At 64.4% G+C, this 21001-nt stretch overlaps 3 protein-coding genes across 3 annotated transcripts; all 3 read left to right on the forward strand.

Annotated features, from left to right (window-relative positions):
* The first annotated feature begins 440 nt into the window (after positions 1 to 440).
* STARD3 (StAR related lipid transfer domain containing 3) lies at positions 441 to 15605 on the forward strand. Its single transcript, XM_004608731.2, has 15 exons — positions 441 to 566; positions 9871 to 10137; positions 11209 to 11286; positions 11565 to 11642; positions 11739 to 11792; positions 12062 to 12179; positions 12268 to 12366; positions 12590 to 12645; positions 12912 to 13004; positions 13626 to 13688; positions 13805 to 13900; positions 14114 to 14193; positions 14271 to 14375; positions 14490 to 14583; positions 15000 to 15605. The coding sequence occupies exons 2-15, from the start codon at positions 9916 to 9918 to the stop codon at positions 15102 to 15104; spliced, it is 1341 nt and encodes a 446-aa protein (XP_004608788.1). The 5' UTR covers positions 441 to 566; positions 9871 to 9915; the 3' UTR covers positions 15105 to 15605.
* A 1170-nt stretch (positions 15606 to 16775) lies between these two features.
* Positions 16776 to 18107, forward strand: TCAP (titin-cap). Its single transcript, XM_004608733.2, has 2 exons — positions 16776 to 17200; positions 17286 to 18107. The coding sequence occupies exons 1-2, from the start codon at positions 17091 to 17093 to the stop codon at positions 17674 to 17676; spliced, it is 501 nt and encodes a 166-aa protein (XP_004608790.1). The 5' UTR covers positions 16776 to 17090; the 3' UTR covers positions 17677 to 18107.
* Positions 18108 to 19453: 1346 nt separating this feature from the next.
* PNMT (phenylethanolamine N-methyltransferase) lies at positions 19454 to 20977 on the forward strand. The gene is made up of 3 exons (XM_004608734.2): positions 19454 to 19655; positions 20241 to 20448; positions 20536 to 20977. The coding sequence occupies exons 1-3, from the start codon at positions 19454 to 19456 to the stop codon at positions 20975 to 20977; spliced, it is 852 nt and encodes a 283-aa protein (XP_004608791.2).
* Positions 20978 to 21001: the final 24 nt, after the last annotated feature.

A 21001-nucleotide genomic window follows, 5' to 3' on the forward strand; every position in this document is an offset into this window, starting at 1 on the left:
CAGACCCCACCGGTCTCCCTGCACTCAGTTCCCCTTCTCTCCACACCACGCCTGGCTAAAGTGGCCCAAGAACTAAGATGCCCCTAGAGTACTTTCCCACTGCACTCTTGACCTCAGGGTTTATGGGGGGTAGGGCCACACGGGGAGTTTGCTCAGGGATTACCATGTCTCTGCACTCAGGAATTAAGTCCTGGTAGAGCTTGGGGGGGACCATATGGGATGCCAGACAGCGAGCGCCCGGGCTGGCCGCGTGCACGGGAAGCACCCTTCCCGCTGGACTATCGCTCCAGAGACCCCTTGGCCTTTGGGACACCCCAGCTGAACGAGAACTTGCGGGCGCAGCTGCCACTTCCGGCCCGAGGGCTTGGGGGCGGGGCTGATGCGGGGCGGGGCTTCGGGGCGGGGCTTGCAGGCCGAGGCGCGTCCCGGTTGGCTCTCGGCGGCGGGCTCGGCGGCGGAAGTGGCGCCGCCGGGCGATCCTCTTCCGCTTTGAGGCGCTGCTGGGGCCGCAGAGCCGGACGGCGGCGGGGCCGGGAGGAGCCGGGGCCGTGGCTGACATGGAGCAGGTGCGTTCTGGAGAAGTGGAACCGGGCGGTGTGGCACGGGGGATTTTGTCTTGCCGGCGTATCCTGCCACACCCCACTCCTCCTGCGCTCGGCGTCCGTGCCGGGTCCCGTCCGACCCTTCCCACGCCTGCCGCGTCGCAGGTTCCGCCCCCTCCTGTGCGCTCACCGGCCCCTGGCGGGCTCGGGGGAGACCTGGGCACGGGCGCGGGGTCGGGTCCCGGGCCTCCCTCCAGTTCCGCCTCTTCGCCGGGAGGGGAGGGCCTGGGCACGGCGCTGGGCACCAAGGGGCGGGGGCTGCTATGCGGAGGGGTGCGGGTCTGCGGACGGAGGCGCGTCCCCGGAGCTCTGCTGTCATCACGCCGCCCCGGCTTCCCCAAGAGAGGCCGCGAGTGACTTCCTAGATGACATCAGAAGGGCCCTTTGAAGTGTCTTTTCATGAGTTTGTTGTTGTTGTTGTTGTTGTTTGGGGGGAGCGGTCAATCCTGGCGATGCTCAGGGCTTACTCCTGGCTCTGTGCTCAGGGATCACTCCTGGCGGTGCTTGGGGGGTGTGGGGGGACCTTATGGGATGCTGGGGATGGAACCCGTCAGCCACGTGCAAGGCAAGTGCCCGGCCCGCTGTGCTATTTCTTTGGCCCCATCATCTTTCACGAGTTTTCAGAGGTGAGAACTCTGAAACTGACATCCATTGCACTTTCCTAATTAGCGTGGTTGGCGTGGACCTACATCCCCCTCCCCTCCCCCTGGGTTTCCTCCGCATCTCCCCAAGCTCTTCCTATTGCCCAGCCTCTCACCCTCCACCCTGAGCCCGTTTGGCAGCTCCGTGTCAGTCGCCCTTAAGCTGGTCTTTTCTCCTGCAGACGCCTCATCTGTCCTCAGACCCCTGTCCCTCACAGATCCTGGGAATTGTCTCACCCTACCTTTCCTCCCTCAGCTTCCCCCTCCTAGAGGCGATCTATCCAGCTCACTCTCTGAACGTGCGCCAACTTGGTCCTGCCCACAAATACCCCCCCCCCCCATTATGTGTTTCTTACTGTGACTGCATCAGCTTTCCAGTCACTTCTAGCCACAGGGGGCTGCACTGTGATTTTTGTGATTCCTTTAAAATAGAAAGTTAGGACCAGGGAGACCGCTCTAAAGGCTCGTGTACCTCCATGTGATTCCTTAAGCACCACCAGGTATGGCACAAAAGCTAACCCCCTCCGCCACCCCCCGCAAAAAAAAGACACCACTCTCTTCTGCAGACTCTTGATGGCTTCTTCCCCATTGCCTGTGGGAAAGTTGAGTCGAGGTGTAGTTCAGAGCTCTGTCATCTGAGCTTGTCTCTCTGTCTTCAGGGGCACTCTGAGGTCCGACACCCAGGCCCTACAGGGTGCACTTCCCTACCTGGGAGCTTCAAGTCACCAGCTACCTCTCTGGTTTGCCAGGCTGCCTCTTCCGGTTCTTTAGTCTCAGCTCTGGCAGCATAAGCTCTGCACCCCTGCCCCCTCTCCCAGACTCCCCTTGCCCCTCTGTGTGCCTGTAGTGCCCCATCTATGGTGACGTAGTAGAGAATGTAGTACACTCCTGAATCAGGCTGCGTGCACTCTGGTACTGTCTTTTTTCTTTTTTTTTTTTTTTTAACCAAGGCTTACTCTTGGCTCTGCCTCAGGGTCACTCCTGGTGTGGCTCAGGAGATCATATGAGGTGCCAGGGATTGAACCTGGGTGGCTGTGTGCAAGGCAGACTCCCTCCCTGCTGTACTATCTCTGGCCCTTGGTGTAATTTCTTAAGTTGCTAGAGAATGGTTGATTTGGCTTCTTATTTTGTCCCAGAGCCCAAAAGTCTGGCTCTTTGTCAAGGTAGATCTATCAAACAAAGATTCAGGGCTAGAGTGATAGCACAGCGGGGAGGGCGTTTGCCTTGCACGCGGCCAACCTGGGTTCGATTCCCAGCATCCCACATGGTCCCCTGAGCACCACCAGGAGTGATTCCTGAGTTCATGAGCCAGGAGTCACCCCTGTGCATAGGCAGATGTGACCCAAAAGGCAAAAAAAAAAAAAAAAAAAAGATTCAGAGGTGGAAAAGACCCAGCCCTAAGGTCAACCTGGGCAGAAATGAAGTGGAGTGAGTAACTTGGCGGGGCCAGCCTTAATTCCATGCACGGTGCTTTGGGAAGCCCTGGGCGACAAAGGCCATGGGTGCTCTCCAGAGGGCTGACCAGTAGCAAGGGGCATCAGAAGAGAAGTTGGGGCCACCAAAGAGAGGGGGGAGACTGAGCTCAGAGTTGAGTGGCCGGGGTTGCTGGTAGCACTGGGGATGGAGCTCAGGGCCTCACACACACACACACCACAGTGCCCTACACTAAAGCCTTTCCCTGGCCGTGAGCTGGGTGGAGCGTCAGGGGGAGGATGGGACGGCCTTCCCTGCTGAGGCCAGGCTTCTGGTCCTTGCTCAGCCATGACAGACATCCCTGTGGGTTAGGAGCAGCCAGCGGCCATGTCTTGGGCGGGGAGGGGCTACCTGCTTGGGCGCTCACCCCTGGGCTAGACCCTGTGAGTACTGCCTGGGCCTTAGGCGAGGCCGTCTTCTGTGCCTCAGGGACTTACACTGATCCTTCACCATCACTCAGATGGGTCTCGTCCCTGTGGCTCTCCTGACCTCTCTCGTTGCAGCCGGGCAGATGCTTCCTGCCCTGGGAGCACGCGTTCTTGTTCCCGCATTCCTCCCGGAGAGCACTCATCCCGGCAGGCACATCGAAGTGTCGTGTCGGACTTCCCTCCCACTGCATCTGCAGCCGCCGCTGGTTGGGGCGGGGGCTGGTGAGACCAAAATCCTGTTCAGTTTTTTCCTTTCTGGTGCCAGGGTTGAACTGAGAGCCTCACGCATCCAAAGCCTGTGGTCTACTCCTGTCCTTTTCACAACTCATGTCTGTTCTGTTGAGTGGTGGACCATTGGCTCCATTTTATGGATGAGAAAGCTGAGACTCAGGGGAGGTAAAGTCAAGGTCACTCAACAGGATCATCAGAAACTAGTTCCTGGGCCAGGGAGATGCTCAGTGGGGCTGGATGGAGCACAGGCTGCACATGTGGGAGCCCTGGACTCCATCCTCGGTATCACGTGGTCCCCCGAGCATTGCTGGGTGTGGTTTCTTCCACCCCCCACCCCCGAGAATTTCCCTTCCTCCTGGGGAGTGATAGCACAGCGGGGAGGGTATTTGCCTTGCATGTGAACCGATCTGGGTTGGTTTGATCCCCGGTGTCCCATATGGTCCCCTGAGCAACGCCAGGAGTGATCCCTGAGTGCAGAGCCAGGAGTAATCCCTGAGCATTACCGGGTGTGATCACCCTCCCCCCCCCAAAAAAAAAGCCAAAAAGAAAAAGAGAACTTCCTTCTGTGCACAGGGACTTTTAGAAATTGCCTCAGGGCCTGCCACAAGGTAGAGCAAGGGCCATGGAAGTACCCAACATGGTCAGCTATGTTGGGTGTGTGAGAGTGTGTGTGTGTGTGTGTGTCTGTGTGTGTGTGTGTGCACGCGCGTGTCCTGCACGTGTGATGTGTGTATGCTGGTATGTGTATGTATGCTGGGGCATGTGGGTGTGTGTGTGCCCTGCACCTGGCCCCTCCAGTGGCCGAGAGGAGAGGACTGCCCATGTCTACAGGAAGAGGACCGGTGAGGATCTGACCTCCTGGTCCCACATTTTACTCCAGAGCATGAATGGATGGGAGGGCCCTGACTCCCCATCGCTGGATGGCCAGAAGTCCTGGAATCACAGTGTGGGGCACCCCGATGCTTTTGGAGGCCTGAAAAGTGTGTTTGGGGGGCAGGAGCACAGAGCAGATCTCAGGTCTCAGGGTGTTTTCCAGTAGCACTTCCCCAGTTGGGCGGGGGGGGGGGGAGAGGGGGGCGGGATGTGCAGTGATGGCTATGGCTTCTCTTTCCACTTCCCCTAAGAAAGAAGAAATGCACCCACTGCCGTTCTGAAATCTTACTTGTCAATTGCTGCCATGTGCCTCTTGTTGTTTGCCTCTGTCTCTCTTTTCTTTTTTTTTTTTTTTTGCTTTTTTGAGTCACACCCGGCGATGCACAGGCATTACTCCTGGCTCATGCACTCAGGAATTACTCCTGCAATACTCCGGGGACCATATGGAATGTTGGGAATCGAACCCGGGTCGGTGTGTGCAAGGCAAACGCCCTACCGGCTGTGCTATCGCTCCAGTCCCTCTGTGTCTGTCTTGATTGAGTGCTGTACTCCTATCTTCCACTTCAGCCCCTGACACTCCTCTCTTTAAACTCCTCCTTCCCCAGGGACTGACCATCGCAGACCCTCTGGGCGGCAGAGTGTGTGTGTGAGAGAGAGAGAGAGAGAGAGAGAGAGAGAGAGAGAGAGAGAGAGAGAGACGTGTGAAAGAGAGAGCAAACGAGGGGGAGAGAGAGGAGAGAGAGGATGAGCCCGGTAAGGTTAGCATCTGTGACGCAGTGGCCAGAGGCTGTATTTCCTCTTGGGCCGAATGCTCCACTGGTCACATCGGGCTCTGGGCTCCTCAGTTGTGGAACTAACCACTGCATGTGGGTTGTTTCTAGTCCTTTCTGTAAGTTGGATGCTATTCTGGGGATTCGGTCAAAGGCACAGAACCGGATAGAAATTACTTCGGGGGGCCAGAGAGGTAGGGGGCTTGCTTTGGGGTAGTTGATTCTCGTTCGATCCCTAGCACGGCATAAGGTCCCCCAAGCCCCGCCAGGAGTGATCCCTGTTGCCCCTAAAGCCAAACAAAGCAAAAAAGTCTTGTAGGAGTTGGAGAGGAGGTTTCGCAAGCAGAGCCTGGCCACACGGGGGGGGGGGGGGGCGGGGGAGAGGAGTGGGGGGGGACGACGGGACACACACACACTCAGGTTCTGATTGGCGAGAGGCCTGGGGCTGTGTCACTCGCTCTGGACTTTTGACCCGAGTTCTAATACTAAGCCTGAAACTCAGACCCTGTTCCCGGTTCCTGGGTGGGCATTAGGACCCATAGACTCAGACTTCCTAGCCCTTGTCAGGGTCACTCACAGGGACCTAGCCCTGGGGGCCTCTGGGAGGACGTGGAGGCTGGAATGTGGTGGTGCAGGAGGAAGTGCTGAGCTCGGCTGGACGCCAGCTGGCCTCCGAGGAGGGCGTGTTTCCCCGGCAGAGCGAGGCTCTGGAAGGCCCGAGGGGGGACGATCCCGGGGCAAGGCCATGGTCAGTGGGGAAGGACGGGGACGGGCAGGGTTTGCGGAAGCGCTTCCTCCCGCAGCCTTGCCGTCCAGGGCGTTCAGCGAACCCCGAGGCTCCGAGTGGGGCTGGGACACTGGAGGAGGGCGGGCAACCGGGAATGTCGCTCCCCTCACCCGCGCAGGGCTGGTGGCTGACCCTGATGCACACAGCCCCTCATTGGAGGTGGATGACCACATGGCGGGCTTCCCCGGTGTCTTCCAGGAGCCCCAAGGGTTCCTTCTGGGTGTGGCCCTGGAGCCATGAGCAAGCGCTGGAGGCCCCATATCCTGAGGAAATAAATACACACAAAGGAGGGCGGGGAGGTGGAAGGAGGGGTTGGCAGAGTCCTGGGAAAGTCTGTCCCCAAAAGGACTCATTTTCATAGGGATCAGAAGGGAGTGGGCTCTGGGCCAGGGGCTCAGACCATGAGGAGGCAGGTGCAAGGGCCCTGGGGTACATCCAAGGAGCAGAGGGACAGGGAGTCTCCAGCAGAGGGTCTGTAAAGAGGCTGGGGGAAGAAGAGGCTTGTGGGGGCTCAGGGTGAAGACGCCTTCATTGAGCAAGGTGGAAGCCGTGGAAGGCTGGGCTCTGGGAGGTATGGGCTGATGGATCCCGGGTGCTTCTGGCCCCTGTGTTGAGAACAGCTTTAGGTGGGGAGCCCTAAGGTCAGGTGAGGGATGTTGGCTCCCACCTGCTGGAGCGTGCTGGCCACGCCCACCCCTCCAAGCCACGCCCACATCCCCACAGGGCCTGTGCCTTCTTGGTGAATCTGGCATTGATGGGGCTGACCCAGAACAACCCCCCACCCTGGCACGAACCATCTCCCAGGGACGGAAAAGGGATCTCCCGAAGTCCTTAGACGCTTCAGGGAAATGGGGCCACTGTTCCCACTTTTCAAAGGAGAAGACTAAGGCCAAGGGCCCAAGTGAAGCGTGAGTTCAAGGATGGGACCTTTTCCTGGAGGGGAGCCCAGTTCTTTCTTGGCGTCAACGATGCTCACTTGGTGGTGCCAGACACTGTTCTCGGCACTTGGCTTGCCTCACCTCTGCCTCTGATGCCCGGCCAGGGTCCGGTCACCGCTCCGTGATTGCCAGAGGCCGCTCTGAGGCCGCATGGTGAGGGAAGGGTGTTGTTCGTGGTGCAGTGGCCACTTTGGGGTCCAGGAGTCTCCTGCTGGGAGGTACAGGCAGAGCTGCCGGGTGGCTGGGGTGTGACTGGGCAGGCGTCGGGGAGCCTCTGCTTGCTTCCCCTGCCCTCCTCCCCCCTCCTCCACCCCTCCCCGAGCATGCGTAAGGGGCCAGGACTGCCCCTGGAATTCACCTGTATTGGGCCGGAACGACCTGGTCCTTTCCGCACAGAGATGAGAGCGCGCGATTAAGGGCCCAGCTCTTGCTGTGGGGCGTGGGTGGGAGCAGAGGCCTTTCTGGGGTCACCGGGCACCGTGGGGCAGCCCCCCCCTGGACACACACTGGGCTGCCCTGTTTCCCCGCTCACCTGACCCGCCTCAGCAGCTCCTTGTTCACCTCAGCCCTGGCCCCACACCTGCCAAGTTCCCTTCCGACACTTAGGCCGTTGTGTGCCTTTGTCACAGGGACAGAAGGGCCGGAGACTGTCCCCAGGCTCTGTGTGCAGGACGCCCGGGTTCAGCCCTCAGCACTGCCTGGGGCGACCCCTAAGCTTCAAGCTCGGAGTAGCGCTGCTGGGTGTGGCCCCCCAAAGCAACATTAAACCTGCCAGACCTCCCCCCACAGAGTATTTATGAGAAATCCCAAATGTAGGGCTGGGAGTAGAGTCCAGCGGGAGGTGCCTGACCGTGCACGGCCACCTCTGGTTCCATGCGTGCTGCCACATGCGGGCCTGAGGCAGGAGTGACCCTGAGCAGTGCTGGGTGTGGCCCAGAAGACAAAAGTGAAAACAAAGGAACTCAAAGCTTGCGGGAAGTCTGGTTCCCGCTGGGGTTGGGGAAGGGCCTGGGCTGCTGCCTTTGTTTCCTGTCCTGGAGGTGTGGGCTCAGAATCCTGCCCCTCTCTCCCCTTTGCCCTCCATCTCTGCCCTCCATCCCTGCCCTCCACCCCTGCCCACATGGCAGCCCCGAGCCCCATGTGCCCTGCTAACACTTCCTGAGTGCTGGGGCGCTGGTAGAGGGGCCCGGGGTGGGGGTGGGGGCTGGTAGGGGGTGCTGTACCCAGGGGTGGGGGGGTGACCTCTGTCTGCAGCCACCTCCCAGCCCTCATTCCCCCCTGCCCTTGTCTAGATGGTGGGCATGGTGGGTGGGGCTGCAGGCAGCATTCTGGGCAAGGGGGCCTTGAGGGTGCAAAAGGCTGATGTGGGGGGGGGGGTCTTTGTGCCACCATCAGGCTGTTCCCAGCTTTCTGCCTCTTCACTCGGGCTCCCTTGAAGCGCCACTTGCATTCTTGTCCCCACAGAAGGGCTTTTATGAAGGGCTGAGCGTCTCCGCGCCCCTCGCCCCCACGGACACTGAGGCCTGGTGGGAAGGAGGCGCCTGCCCCGGGCATGGGCTCGGGCCGCTGTCCTGCGTGCGCCGCCTGGGCTACTCTGAGCCCACACCCCGTGCTGGGCTCCCGCACCCCTGCGTCTGCAGCTCCTCGCCCCCCGCACCCCCCCTGCCCCCCCGCACCTCTGCTCTCAGCCCCCGTCCCTGTCTCTCGCCTCCCAGGGACATCTGGGCGTGTGAGAGTCGCTGCACCACCTCGCACGGGGGGCATCACACCCGGGCTGTTGCCCCACCCCAGCCCCCAGAGGGACAGACTGCACAGGAGCAGGCTTCGGGGGGACTTGCAGCCCCCCAGCTGGTAGACAGAGGAAGGGGGGAGAGCGAGAGACCGGGGCGCAGCGGGCAGGAGGGGGCGGCGGTGGGCGGGTGCAGGCGGGAAGAGGAGATGGAGAGGGGGCTGTTAGGCTCAGGAAGCCCAGCACGGGGGGGGGGGGGGAGGGGGGATCGGGGCGCGCTGAGGTGCAGGCACCAGGCCTGCTGGCGCTCGGAGGGGCCCCCCCACCTGGCTCGCCGTCCGGAGCTGGGCCCTGCTTTCCTTCACGACCTGCTAAGCTTGTCACCCCAAGAGTGCGGGGGGGGGGGGGTCTGCACGGGGGCGTGGTGGCCCAGCAGGGTTACTCAGAACCTCCTGCTGGCCCCGTTGCGGGGGGCCCCAGTAGGACATCCGGAACAGAGCTTTGGAGGGGCAGCGAGTCGGGCCGAGGTCAGCTGGTCTCCCAGGACCAAGGACAAGCATCTAGAGCTGCTGTCCCTTCCCCGCACCCGAGAAGCTCCGGGAGCTCCGGCCTCCATGCTGAGACCCTGGCTGTGTCACCTCTCTTCCCTCCCAGGGCACAGCCAGCCTGGGGGTGCCGGGCCCTGCCTGCCGCCCGTCTGCTCTGTGCAGAGCCCAGCGCCCAGGCCCAGAGACTCAGGGTTCCTGGAAGGCCCGCTGGGGGGCGGGTTGGGGGGGGTGCCCTGGAAGAGAGGACCCAGGAGAGGCCTTCTGAGCCCAGGGAAGGGCTGGGAGGGGCGGGAGGCCCGTGCCGGGGCAGAGCCTGGGGTGAGGACCCTGGGCAGAGCAGCACGTGGGGTTCGCTGGGGAATGGCGGGCGCCGGCCTGGGTTTGGGGAGGCCTTCCCGGCTGACGCCAGGGCCTGAGGTGGGTGGCATGGGATGAGAGGGAAGGGACGGAGATGTCCTCTCTCCAGGGCCGCCTCGGAAGTCCCTCCCAGTTACCATGGATGAGGGGGTGGGAGGGCAGGCGGGGCGCTGGGAGGGAATGTGGCTTTGTGCTGGGGAAACAAAGAACAGAGCGTGGGGCCCTGCTTGGGGGGGGGGTGCAGGCCCAGTGGCTGTTGATGACCAGGGCTGAGCCACTAGGCTGGGAAGGGCAGGCCCCGGGCCTTTGGCAGGGCAGGGGAGGACAGTGGGAGGGACGGTGCCCCGCAGCCCGGAAGTCAGGGCACCCCGGAAGTCAAGGGAGAGTTTGGGCGGAGAAGAAGGGGAGACCCTGGGAGTGGGGGGCTGGGGGAGTCAGGTACCTAGAGCTGGCGAGGTCCCGTGCCCCCTGACCCCACGCCCACCACCCGCAGCCCCGCCGCTGAGCCCGGCCCGCCCGCCCGGAGCGGCCCTCCAGGATGAGCAAGCTGCCCGGGGAGCTGGCCCGAGACCTGGAGCGCAGCCTGCCCGCCGTGGCCTCCCTGGGCTCCTCACTGTCGCACAGCCAGAGCCTGTCCTCCCACTTCCTCCCGCCACCGCCTGAGAAGCGCAGCGCCATCTCCGACGTCCGCCGCACCTTCTGCCTCTTTGTCACCTTCGACCTGCTCTTCATCTCCCTGCTCTGGATCATCGAGCTGAACGTGAGTGGGGGCAGTGGCCGGGCAAGGCGGCCGGGCCACACTTTCCCCCCGCCAGCCCCTCGTGGAGCTCCTTCCATCCCGATGAAGGAGCCCAGAGGAGGGAGGGCTTGTCCAGAGTCTTGAGTGCAGATTGCACGGGGATGCCATCTCCCCACCTGACATCCCCACCTCTGCCCCAAACTGCCCCCTAGTGGACACTCGTGAGCACGGCGGGGCTCTGGTTGCAGGAATGCCTCTGCCTGTCTGTCTGTTTTTCTCTCTTTCTCTATCTCTGTCTCTCTCACTCTCTCTGTCTCTGTTTCTTTCTGTATCTCATTTTTGTGCCACACCCAGGGGTGCTCAGGGATCACTCCTGGAGGACTTCGGGGACCATATGGGTGGCGGGGGTGGAGCCTGGGTCGACTGCGTGCAAGGCAACGTCCTACGGGCTCCGGGCCCCAACACCTGTTTCTCTTTGGTCTGGTTTGGGTTTGGAGGTCACACCTGGCTGTAACTTAGGGGTCGCTGCCGGCGGTGCCCAGGGCTCCAGGCAGTCCAAGCACTGGAGCCAGGCTCTTGCCGTGAAGCCCGCCGGGCCACCCCCTGCTCTCAGCGTCCCTCTGTGGTGGTCAGTGTGTCTGTCCCGTATCCCCTCTCAGATCCTGGGCGCCATGAGGCTCCTCTCCCTGGGTGCTGTCCTCCCTTCCGACACGGGCCCGGGGTCCAGTGCAGGTGTTGGGGGGTGGGAGCAGGCTGTGCCCGCTCAGCACACCACTGACCTCTCTGTCAGCGTGATGGATTCCACCCATTAGACACAAACCCAATCTAGCCCGTGGCCACCTGGGGCTCTGTCTGCCTCTGTTGCCGGGAAGATGGAGCACCTCGTGGTGGGGGGGAGAGGGACAGTGGGAGGCCCCCTCTAGCTCCCCCAGCCCCGCCCCCACACCTCTGCCTGTCTTCACCCCAGGGGGGCCCTTCGGGGTGGCTTCACCTTGCAGTCACGCCTCTCTGCTTTGCACCCCACTTAGGGGGCGAGGTGCCGCCCCGGGGCTGGGGTCCTCCTGTGAGCTGCCCTCTGCTCTGCCTCCCCAGACCAGCACCGGCATCCGGAAGAGCCTGGAGCAGGAGATCATCCACTACAAGTTCAAGACCTCCTTCTTTGACATCTTTGTGAGTGGGGCTGGGGCCGCAGGGCACAGAGGGGCTGGGCCTGCCTGGCTCCCCGCGTCTGCTCCGTCCTGTCCACATGCGGGGTAAGGGGGCGGGGACAGCACTCCCTCCTTCTGAGAGCCCCGGGTCTGGAACAGGGAAGACCAGATCCTGTTCCAGGTTGCCTTGAGGCAGCACTAAAGGGCCCCCGCCCCCCCAGCGAGCAGGACAGGGGGAGACCCGCCTTCTGTGGGGTTGGGGGCATTGGCTTGTCTGTGGTGCCCCCCCCTCCGCCCCAGGTCCTGGCCTTCTTCCGTTTCTCGGGACTGCTCCTGGGTTATGCCGTGCTGCGGCTCCGCCACTGGTGGGTGATTGCGGTAGGTGCCCCTTCCGGCAGTGGGTGGGGGCTCGGGGACGCTGGAGGGGGACTCCCACCCCAGCCGTCCTCCCTCTGCTCCTCCCCTCCCGGGCAGGTCACCACGCTGGTGTCTAGCGCCTTCCTCATAGTCAAGGTCATCCTCTCGGAGGTCAGTGGCTTGGGCCTGGCTGGTCGGGTGGGCTTCGAGCCCAAGGCATGGGACACTCCTCCTAAGGGTTTTCTCCGATCGCTGTCACGTGGCGGGGGGGCGGGGAGGCTGGCCTCTGATACCTGCAAGGCCGCCCCGCTTTCTTCCCTGCAACCCTGAGAGAGGAGCCCTTGCGCCCCGCCCGCCTCCCTCTCCCCTGCTACGGCGGGGATGGGGGGGCTCCGGGCCTGGGAGCCTCTGCCACGGTGCTCAGCCCCCGCCCTCCACAGCTGCTCAGCAAAGGGGCTTTCGGCTACCTGCTGCCCATCGCCTCCTTCGTCCTCGCCTGGCTGGAGACCTGGTTCCTGGACTTCAAGGTCCTACCCCAGGAAGCTGAGGAGGAGCGATGTGAGTGGGGAGGGGAGAGCCAGGCGGGATGGAGCCCCCTTCTGAGCACCCCCCCCCCACAGAGTTTTCCTGTCTGCCCCTCCCCCAGGGTATCTCGCGGCCCAGGCGGCCGTTGCCAGCGGACCCCTCCTCTTCTCGGGGGCACTGTCCGAGGGCCAGTTCTATTCACCCCCCGAGTCCTTTGCAGGTGAGAGCGGGGGGGACAGGAGCTGCCTTCGGGGCGGGGGGGCGGCTGCATGAGGAGCGGGTAGGCAGGGCCTGTTCTCTCTGTTCCTCCTCAGCTCCCTGGGGAGAGCCAGCCCACCTCTCCCACACATACAGTCACCCCCGCATCCTGGCACTTGGCACCGCACCCCTCTGCCTCCCACACTCCCCGCCCCTCCCCATTGTCATCTGCGTCTCTCCTGCAGGGTCTGACGATGACTCAGATGAGGATGGTGCAGGGAGGAAGAGCTGCTCGGCGCAGGTACCTGCCGGAGCGGACCCCTGGGAGACCCGCCGGCCCCGGGGCCTCCGGCAGTGTCCATCTGAGCATTGGTCCCCTCCCCTGTGTCTGCTTCATGCCCGGGAGCCCTGCAGGACCTGCAGCGGCAGCCCTGAGCCCTGTCTGCCGGGGTCCAGGCACCCCAGACCGCCCCCGGCCACTCAGACCTGGCCTGCCTGTCACCGCTTCCTGGGCAAAGCCTGACCCCAGGGACCAGGGGTTGCGACCCTGCATCCTCCTCCCCACAGGAGCGGGAGTACATCCGCCAGGGCAAGGAGGCCATGGCTGTGGTGGACCAGATCTTGGCCCAGGAGGAGAACTGGAAGTTTGAGAAGAACAACGTAAGCTGCCGTGGTGTGGACGCACCCTGGGTTCCAGCTCTGGCGTCCGTGTCCCCACGCGTGGCATGCGCACAACCTCCCCCACACGCACACGAGCACACGGACACGTGTTCACATGCGCAGAAGAAGCATTTCTCCCACCTCAGCTCATACGGTCCGGGGGTTTCGCTCCCTCTTAAGAGGCCTGAGAAATGAGGCCAAGAAGGGTCCGGCCGGGCAGGGCGGGCGGGGGGCGGCCGGGGCCTTGGGGCCACCCTGTTGCACTTTCCTGCCCCTACTGCTCGCCTCTCTGCTCCCCTGCGCCCGGCTGGGCTATGAAGGGGAAGCAGGTCCTGCCCGGGCCGGTGTTGTGTTTCCCGATCAGAACAGCATTATCAGAGGAGATTGCAGGGCGGGTGGCGGGGCAGCCTGCCCAGGCCCTGCCCGGCTCGGGACGCGCCTCTCCGTGCCTGCAGCTGTGCCCGGCGCGTCCCTCCTCGCTGGCCCTCTGTCAGAGCCGTCGTCTGTGCCGGCTCCTCAAATATCCCCGCACTCCCGGAGCTGCCCCCCTGAGCCTCTCAGACCCGGCCTGCGGGTCACCGCCAGCCCCCGCCCACCTCCCCCCTCCTGTCCCTGTCACAGGAATACGGGGACACCGTGTCCACCATTGAGGTTCCCTTTCATGGAAAGACATTCATCCTGAAGGTGAGTGAGGGCAGCGCGTGCCCTGGGCCCTCTGGCAGGTCTCTCCGTGCTCCCGGGGCAGGGCTGGGGTGTTGCGGCTCGCTGCCCCCACCCAGCCCTGTCCCCGCCCGCCCCAGACCTTCCTGCCTTGCCCCGCGGAGCTGGTGTACCAGGAGGTGATCCTGCAGCCCGAGAGGATGGTGCTCTGGAACAAGACGGTGACAGCCTGCCAGGTGAGGGGGCCCAGGGCTTCCCCCCGCCCCAGCGTGACCCCTCAGCCCCCAGGTCCTGACCCTGAGCTGCACAGGTGCTGCTGCAGGGGCTGACGCTGTTTGTTGTGGAAGTAGCTTTCAGCACCAGGATGTGGGCGGAGACGGGGCTGGGACCTGGGTCTGGGGTCCCTGGGCATGGGCAGCCCCTCATACCCGCCCCCCCGCTGGCCGCAGATCCTTCAGCGAGTGGAAGACAACACGCTCATCTCCTACGACGTGTCTGCAGGGGCCGCGGGCGGAGTGGTCTCCCCCAGGTGAGCGCCCCGCGGGCCCGGGCTGGCCAGCAGGACTCCTGCCCGGCAGGCAGCCCCTCATCTGACCCCACCCTCAGGGACTTCGTGAATGTCCGCCGCATTGAGCGGCGCCGAGACCGATACCTGTCCTCGGGCATCGCCACCACCCACGGCGCCAAGCCCCCAACGCACAAATATGTCAGGTGAGCCCACCACGGTGTGTGCAGTCCCGGGGCCCCGCCTCCACCCCAGACGGGCCCTGAGTGCCAAGTGGGGGGCACTTCTGTGGCCCTGCCCCCAACGCTCTCTCTGCTCAGGGGCGAGAACGGCCCTGGAGGCTTCGTCGTGCTTAAGTCGGCCAGCAACCCCCGAGTGTGCACCTTCATCTGGATCCTGAACACAGACCTCAAGGTGGGCGCCCCAGCCCCCGCCCCTCCTTGCTCTCCCCAGCCGGCGGCACCCAGGCTCCTCCCTGATCCCAGCTCCTCCCTGAACTTGCTTCTTGGAGTTGGGGGTTTGGGGGCCACTCCCAGTGGTGCTCAGGGGACCAGACCTAGGACAGCCTCGTGTGGAGCTGGTGCTCAGCCCCCCTGAGTCATCTCTGGGTCCCCTGCCCTGTCTCCTGCCTCTGGCTCTGGAGGCCCCAGAGGGGTGGCCGGCTGCAGACCCGGCCGGCCCCTCAAGGGTCTGGCTGGCTGGCACCAGGCCATGGGTGCCGGCAGTGGGTTCTACCTGCCAGGGGAGGGGGGGCTGGCCGTGGCTGCATTCTGGGTAGAGGGTCCCCTTGCTAGTGGGGACACCCCCGGCATCTCTCCCTTCTCCCCCAGGGCCGCCTGCCCCGGTACCTCATCCACCAGAGCCTTGCGGCCACCATGTTCGAATTCGCCTTTCACCTGCGGCAGCGCATCAGCGAGCTGGGGGCCCGGGCGTGAGCGCAGCCCTCGCACCCTGCAGGCCAGGGTCCTGTTGCCGCAGCCTCTGGGCCGAGCAGAGCCAGCTGGGCATCTGCTGCCCGCCACGGCGGGCCTGGCCTGACTGGGGAGGGTGCGGCCTCTCTGCCTGGCGGCCTGTGTGCCCTGGGGCCCGGCCAGGCGGGCTCTGTCCTGCTGCAGTGCCCACAGTGCCTGCCTCCTGGAGACCCGCTGCCCCTGGCCAGCTGCAGCCGTCTGGAACGGAGCTGAGACTGGGGGCGGGCGGGGCACAGGCGGGCCCGCTGGTCTCTGGTGAGGGCACCGGAGACGCTTCATTCACCTGCTCATCACATTTTTAAGACGTCAGGGGTCCAAGACCTTCTCCCACGTGCCCTTGCTGGGGAAGAGGCTGGGGGGCTGGGGGCCTGCAGGAAACTCTGCTGCACCCAGCGTCTCCCTGCCCCGGGGCCCATGGGGACCTTTGTAATTTGAGCCAATTAAAAAACATGAACTCACAGAAAAGCGGCCCCACCTGTCTTGCCTCTTGGGGGGAAGGAAGGAGGCACCCCACAGGACAGAGGGGAATGGAGGGGCCTTCAGCGCCCTCTCCTGCCCCTCCGACTGAGGAGCTGAGCACTGCGGGTCTCCCCAAAAGTCCTGCTAGCCTGGGGGCCCCTGACCTTGCTGGGCTTCAGATTCTGTTCTTGGACGGGTCCACTCTCGGTGGTGCTGGGCGTGAACAAAAGACTGGTCAGGCCCCAGTGGAGGGGTGGTTGGGTCAGGGGCTCCAGCCAGCGTCCAGAAGAGCGGGTGGGAAGACCCTGCCATGACCAGAGCAGGCCGAGGCCTTGACAAGGTGCCCAGGCCCAGGAGCCCGGAGCACAGAGGGTCAGATACAGGGCAGGAATCATCTTTCCCCAGTGCACTTAGTTTCATTTATTTATTTACTATTTTGGGGTTTGGGTCACGCCTGGTGATGCTCAGGGGTTACTCCTGGCTCTGCACTCAGGAATTACTCCTGATGGCGCTCAGGGGACCGTACAGGATGCCGGGAATCAAACCTGGGTCGACCGTATGCAAGGCAAGCTCCCTACCCACAGTCACTCCGGCTCTTGCCCCATGTACTTAGGGCGCCCCAGAAAGGGCAGGGGTCTGCTGGGGGTGGTGCCCTGGGCACATCCACATCTCTGAGCCCCGTTTCCCGTCCCCAAATCTCTTCTGGTCATCCTCTCAGGGCCAGCGGCCTGCTGGAGGCCAGGTGGGGCAGGGCCACACTGACTCACTCCCGGGGCCCCGCCTCTCATCTCAGGTCCCTGGGGCCCCAGGGGGAGCTGGGCCCTCACGCCTGACTGGCCTTCCGTGGGAGAATACTTGCCTGAAGCCCTGCTGTGGGCAAAGAGCACCAGGCAGCAGCCGGGCCGGAGTCAGCATCAGCGTCCCCTCACCCTGCCGGGGTCCCTGGCCGGAGTCAGCATCCCCTCGCCCTGCTGGCCTCTAGCTCTAGGCTGGTCCTTCTGGCACAGATGTACTTGCCCTGTACTTTGTGCAGGGGCTGCAGGGGGGCTCGTCCTTGTGCCGGGGCAGAGGCGAGGAGAGGCGGCATCCCTGAAGCCTGCGGCCGAGCCCGCAGGGGCCTGAGTTCCTGGCGCTTCTGTTTACAGACAAAGCGCTGTCCTTGCCCGGCCGGGAGTGGCTGGGGCAGAGGGCCAGGGCCAGGGTGGCACGAGGCTGGGCACGTGTCTGGTGTTAGGCAGGGCCTGCGGGATGCCAGACACCTGGAGGTGTCGCTGGGAGGACCCCTGCCCCCAGGGGTGTGTCTGGATTACTCTTGAAGCCGACCTGTGACCTGAACCTGAGCACAGCTGGAATTCAGGGACCACCCCCACGTCCCAGTCCCCCATCAGAGTCCGGCTCTGCTTACAGCCTCTGACGCCAGAGGGGCTGAAAATAGCCCCTGGAGGGGGGCTATTTAAAGGGCCTGGAGGAGCTGAGCGGGCGAGAGAGACCATGGCCGCCTCGGAGCTGAGCTGCCAGGTGTCCGAGGAGAACCAGGAGCGCAGGGAGGCCTTCTGGGCCGAGTGGAAGGACCTGACGCTCTCCACGCGGCCAGAGGAGGGGTGAGTAGTGGAGCTGCGGGGTCCAGAGGCAGCTTCTGGGTCAGGGCGCGGGCTCCGCGGCTCAGCTCTGGCCTCTCCTCCCCAGCTGCTCCCTGCACGAGGAGGACGTGGTGCGCCGGGAGACCTACCACCGGCAGGGCCAGTGCCAGGCGCTGGTGCAGCGCTCGCCCTGGCTGGTGATGCGGATGGGCTTCCTGGGCCGCGGGATGCAGGAGTACCTGGTGCCCTACCAGCGGGTGCTGCCGCTGCCCATCTTCACCCCCACCAAGCTGGGCGCCAAGGAGGAGCGCGAGGACACCCCCGTCCAGCTGCGGGAGATGCTGGCGCTGGAGGCGGCCCTGGGTGGCCAGAGTGCCGAGCGCCAGGACGTGGCCGAGATCACCAAGCATCTGCCCCCCGTGGTGTCTGTCAGCAAGCCAGGGGCCCTCCACCGCTCCCTGTCCCGCTCCCTGTCCCAGGAAGCCCAGCGGGGCTGAGACCCCTGGGACTCGGCTCTCCTGCATGCGGCCAGTGCCCGGCCCGTCCTGGCTAGGACCGTGCGCCGGAGCTATATGGCCGTGGGTGCTTCGTAGTTTGCTGAGTTGGGGGCTGGGGAAGGAGGGAGCCAGAGGCCCGGACGCTGGGTTCCTCCGAGCACCCGGAGCGAGGGGACGGAGAACGGGGGCTGGCGCAGCTGAGCCATCCTGGAGCCAGGAGAAGGCACAGAAGGGACTATGGGGAGGGGACGGACACAAGGGTGTTGAGAAGGTGACCCTGATTCCAGCTTCGGAGAGGGATGAAGCGTGCGGAGTGCGCTGGGAAGGACGCTTGGACGGGTCTGAAGAAAGAGGGAGGACGTGGAGAGGGCAGAGGTGGGGTGGGGCCCCCAGCCCCCGCTGTTAGCGCCACAATAAACAGTCCTGTTCCAGCTCCATCTCTTTGCTGTGGTCGTGGGGGGCTAGCCCGCTGGCGCGTGTCCCCCCCCCCATACTCCCTTCTGACGATGGCCCTGAATCTGAGCTAAACATGGCAACGGAGCAGGTTCTCCCACGCAGGGGGACGGTGACTGTCCAGTGTCCCTTCTGTGCCCTGAGTGCTGCCCAGACCTACCCTGTGTGCAGCCCTGGCACGGGGCAGCGCCCTGCAGGCCAGCTGGCAGCGGAGGCTGCTTTAATCTCCTACGGAAGGTGGAGGGGCTGGCACCAGGACTATTCTAGCTGCCCCTCCCAGACTGACCCCCCCTCAGTCTGAACCCCAGAGAAGCAGTCCTGGGCCAGCCGCCCTCCAGGGGGTCAGGTTCCTGTCTGTGACCCCTGCAGCTGTTGTGGTGACTCATGTCCCAACCTGGCCTTGGCCGGAGGAGACTCTTTCCCCTGGGGACAGAGTGGGGGAGGGGACGCCAAGGAGGCAGAGGGCCCCCTCCAGGAAGAGCATGCAGAGACCCCTGCGATACCAGCTCCAATTGGGGGGTGAGAGGACCCAGACTACACCCCCCCACCACCACTGGTGAAGTGCAGCCCCGGGCTGAACCCTGTCCTCTTCCAGCTCACGGTGCTCCCGCAGAACCAGGCCCCCACCCAGCCCGACGTGGCGGGCACATTCTGAGCCTCGGCAGCCCTCAGGGGAGACCCGTCCCTCCTGCTAAGTGCATTAGCCCCCTATCACCGCTGCCATCGGACAGGAGGGGCCGGAGGCCTGTTCTGGGGCGACCGCAGCTAGGCGGGAACGGACTGTCCTTTCTGGAGCAGGGGTGGGGGTGATGGAGGACACAGTTGGGGAGGGGCAGAGAAGGGGATGGGGTATCCTTACCAGGAAGGCGGAGCATGGGTGCTGGAAAAGGGATGCCAGAAAAGGGGAGCATGGGGGGCACGGAGGGAGAGGGGGTGGGGAAAGAGCTAGAGAGAAGAATGGGGTGCCGGTAAGAGCGAAAGAAGGGGTCGAGGAGCGGGGACCATCTTAAGGCTCCTGGGGGGTAAGAAGGTGGTGGGGGCGCCGACACGGGCGTGGGCAGGTGAGGCCTAGGCGGGAGGAGGAGGGCGCTGGCGCAGATGGCCAGGCGGCCGCCCCCACGCCCCCCAGCAAGTCTGCGGCCCGACGCTAAAGGAGATGGATGGGGTCACAGCAGACGCAGCGCGCGGGGCCGCGGGCGACTCATCACTCAGCGGCCGCCCCCGCGCGCGCGGAGGGGTCGGGGTGGGGGGTCCGTGGCCAGATAAAGGGGCCGCCCGGCCAGTGCGGGCAGGACGCGGCGGCGGCGGCGGTGGCAGCAGCAGCATGAGCGGGGCCCAGCCCAGAGACGCAGCGGGCGCGGCCCCCGACGTGGACCCGGGCCGCGCGGCCGTGGCCTCGGCCTACCAACGCTTCGAGCCGCTCGCCTACCTGCGCAACAACCACGCCCCGCCGCGCGGGGACCTCAGCAACCCCGACGGCGTCGGGCCCTGGAAGCTGCGCTGCTTGGCGCAGACCTTCGCCACGGGTGAGCGCGGGACGCGGGCGGAGGGGAGACGCGCAGGAGCGCGGCAGAGGATACTCACATCCAGGAGGCAGGAAAGGGAACCGAGGGTTTTTTGTTGCAGGGGAGGGCGGCGAGGCGATGCCCAGACTGGAACTTGGGCTGCTTTGAGGCTGAGCTCATCTTTTTTTTTTTTTCTTTTTCTTTTTGGGTCATACCCAACAATGCTCAGGGGTTACTCCTGGCTCATGCACTCAGGAATTACTCCTGGCAGTGCTTGGGAGACCATATGGGATGCTGGGAATCGAACCCAGGTAGCCGCGTGCAAGGCAAACGCCCTGCCCGCTGTGCTATCACTCCAGCCCTGGCTGAGCTCTTCTTAAAGAGATGGAGCAGGGATTGGCAGGGGTGCGAAGGGAGGTCACCTGGGAGGGCAGAGCTGCCCAGACCCCCGGAGTTTCCCCATTTCTTGGCCTCTGGAGGTCTAACTCCAGAGCTAATCAAGCTTTTTTCAGTTAAGAGAGGCCCAGGGCGAGGGAGGGAGGTGCTGGCGAGGAAGGGAGGCGTGCCCGAGGCTGGCACGGGGACCCCCTTCGTCTGCGCCCGCAGGTGAGGTGTCTGGACGCACTCTCATCGACATTGGCTCGGGCCCCACCGTCTACCAGCTGCTCAGCGCCTGCGCCCACTTTGAGGACATCACCATGACCGATTTCCTGGAGGTGAACCGCCGCGAGCTGGGGCTCTGGCTGCGAGATGAGCCCGGCGCCTTCGACTGGAGCGCCTACAGCCGGCACGTCTGCCTCATCGAGGCCAAGGGGTAAGGACCGCGGGGGTGCCTGGGGGGGGGGGGGGCTGGGCACCCTGAGCGCCCTCCTGAGCCCTGCCTGCCTTCTGCTGCCCACAGCGAGTCCTGGCAGGAGAAGGAGCGCCAGCTCCGAGCCCGCGTCAAGCGGGTCCTGCCCATCGACGTGCACCAGCCGCAGCCCCTGGGCGCAGGGCACGGGGCGCCCCTGCCTGCCGACGCCCTGGTCTCCACCTTCTGCCTGGAGGCTGTGAGTCCGGACCTTGCCAGCTTCCAGCGGGCCCTGGACCACATCACCACGCTGCTGAAGCCCCGGGGGCACCTCCTGCTCATCGGGGGCCTGGAGGAGTCCTGGTACCTCGCAGGGGAGGCCAGGCTGGCGGTGGTGCCCGTGGGCGTGGAGGAGGTCCGGGCGGCATTGGGGCGCAGCGGCTACGCTGTGCGGGACCTGCGCACTTACGTCATGCCCGCCCACCTCCGCACGGGCGTGGACGACGTCAAGGGCATCTTCTTCGCCTGGGCCCAGAAAGGGGTGGGGGTGTGAGCGCGCCGTGCTCGTGCTCAGGAT

This window comes from Sorex araneus, chromosome 3 (genome assembly GCF_027595985.1).
Source record: "Sorex araneus isolate mSorAra2 chromosome 3, mSorAra2.pri, whole genome shotgun sequence".
NCBI lineage: Eukaryota > Metazoa > Chordata > Mammalia > Eulipotyphla > Soricidae > Sorex > Sorex araneus.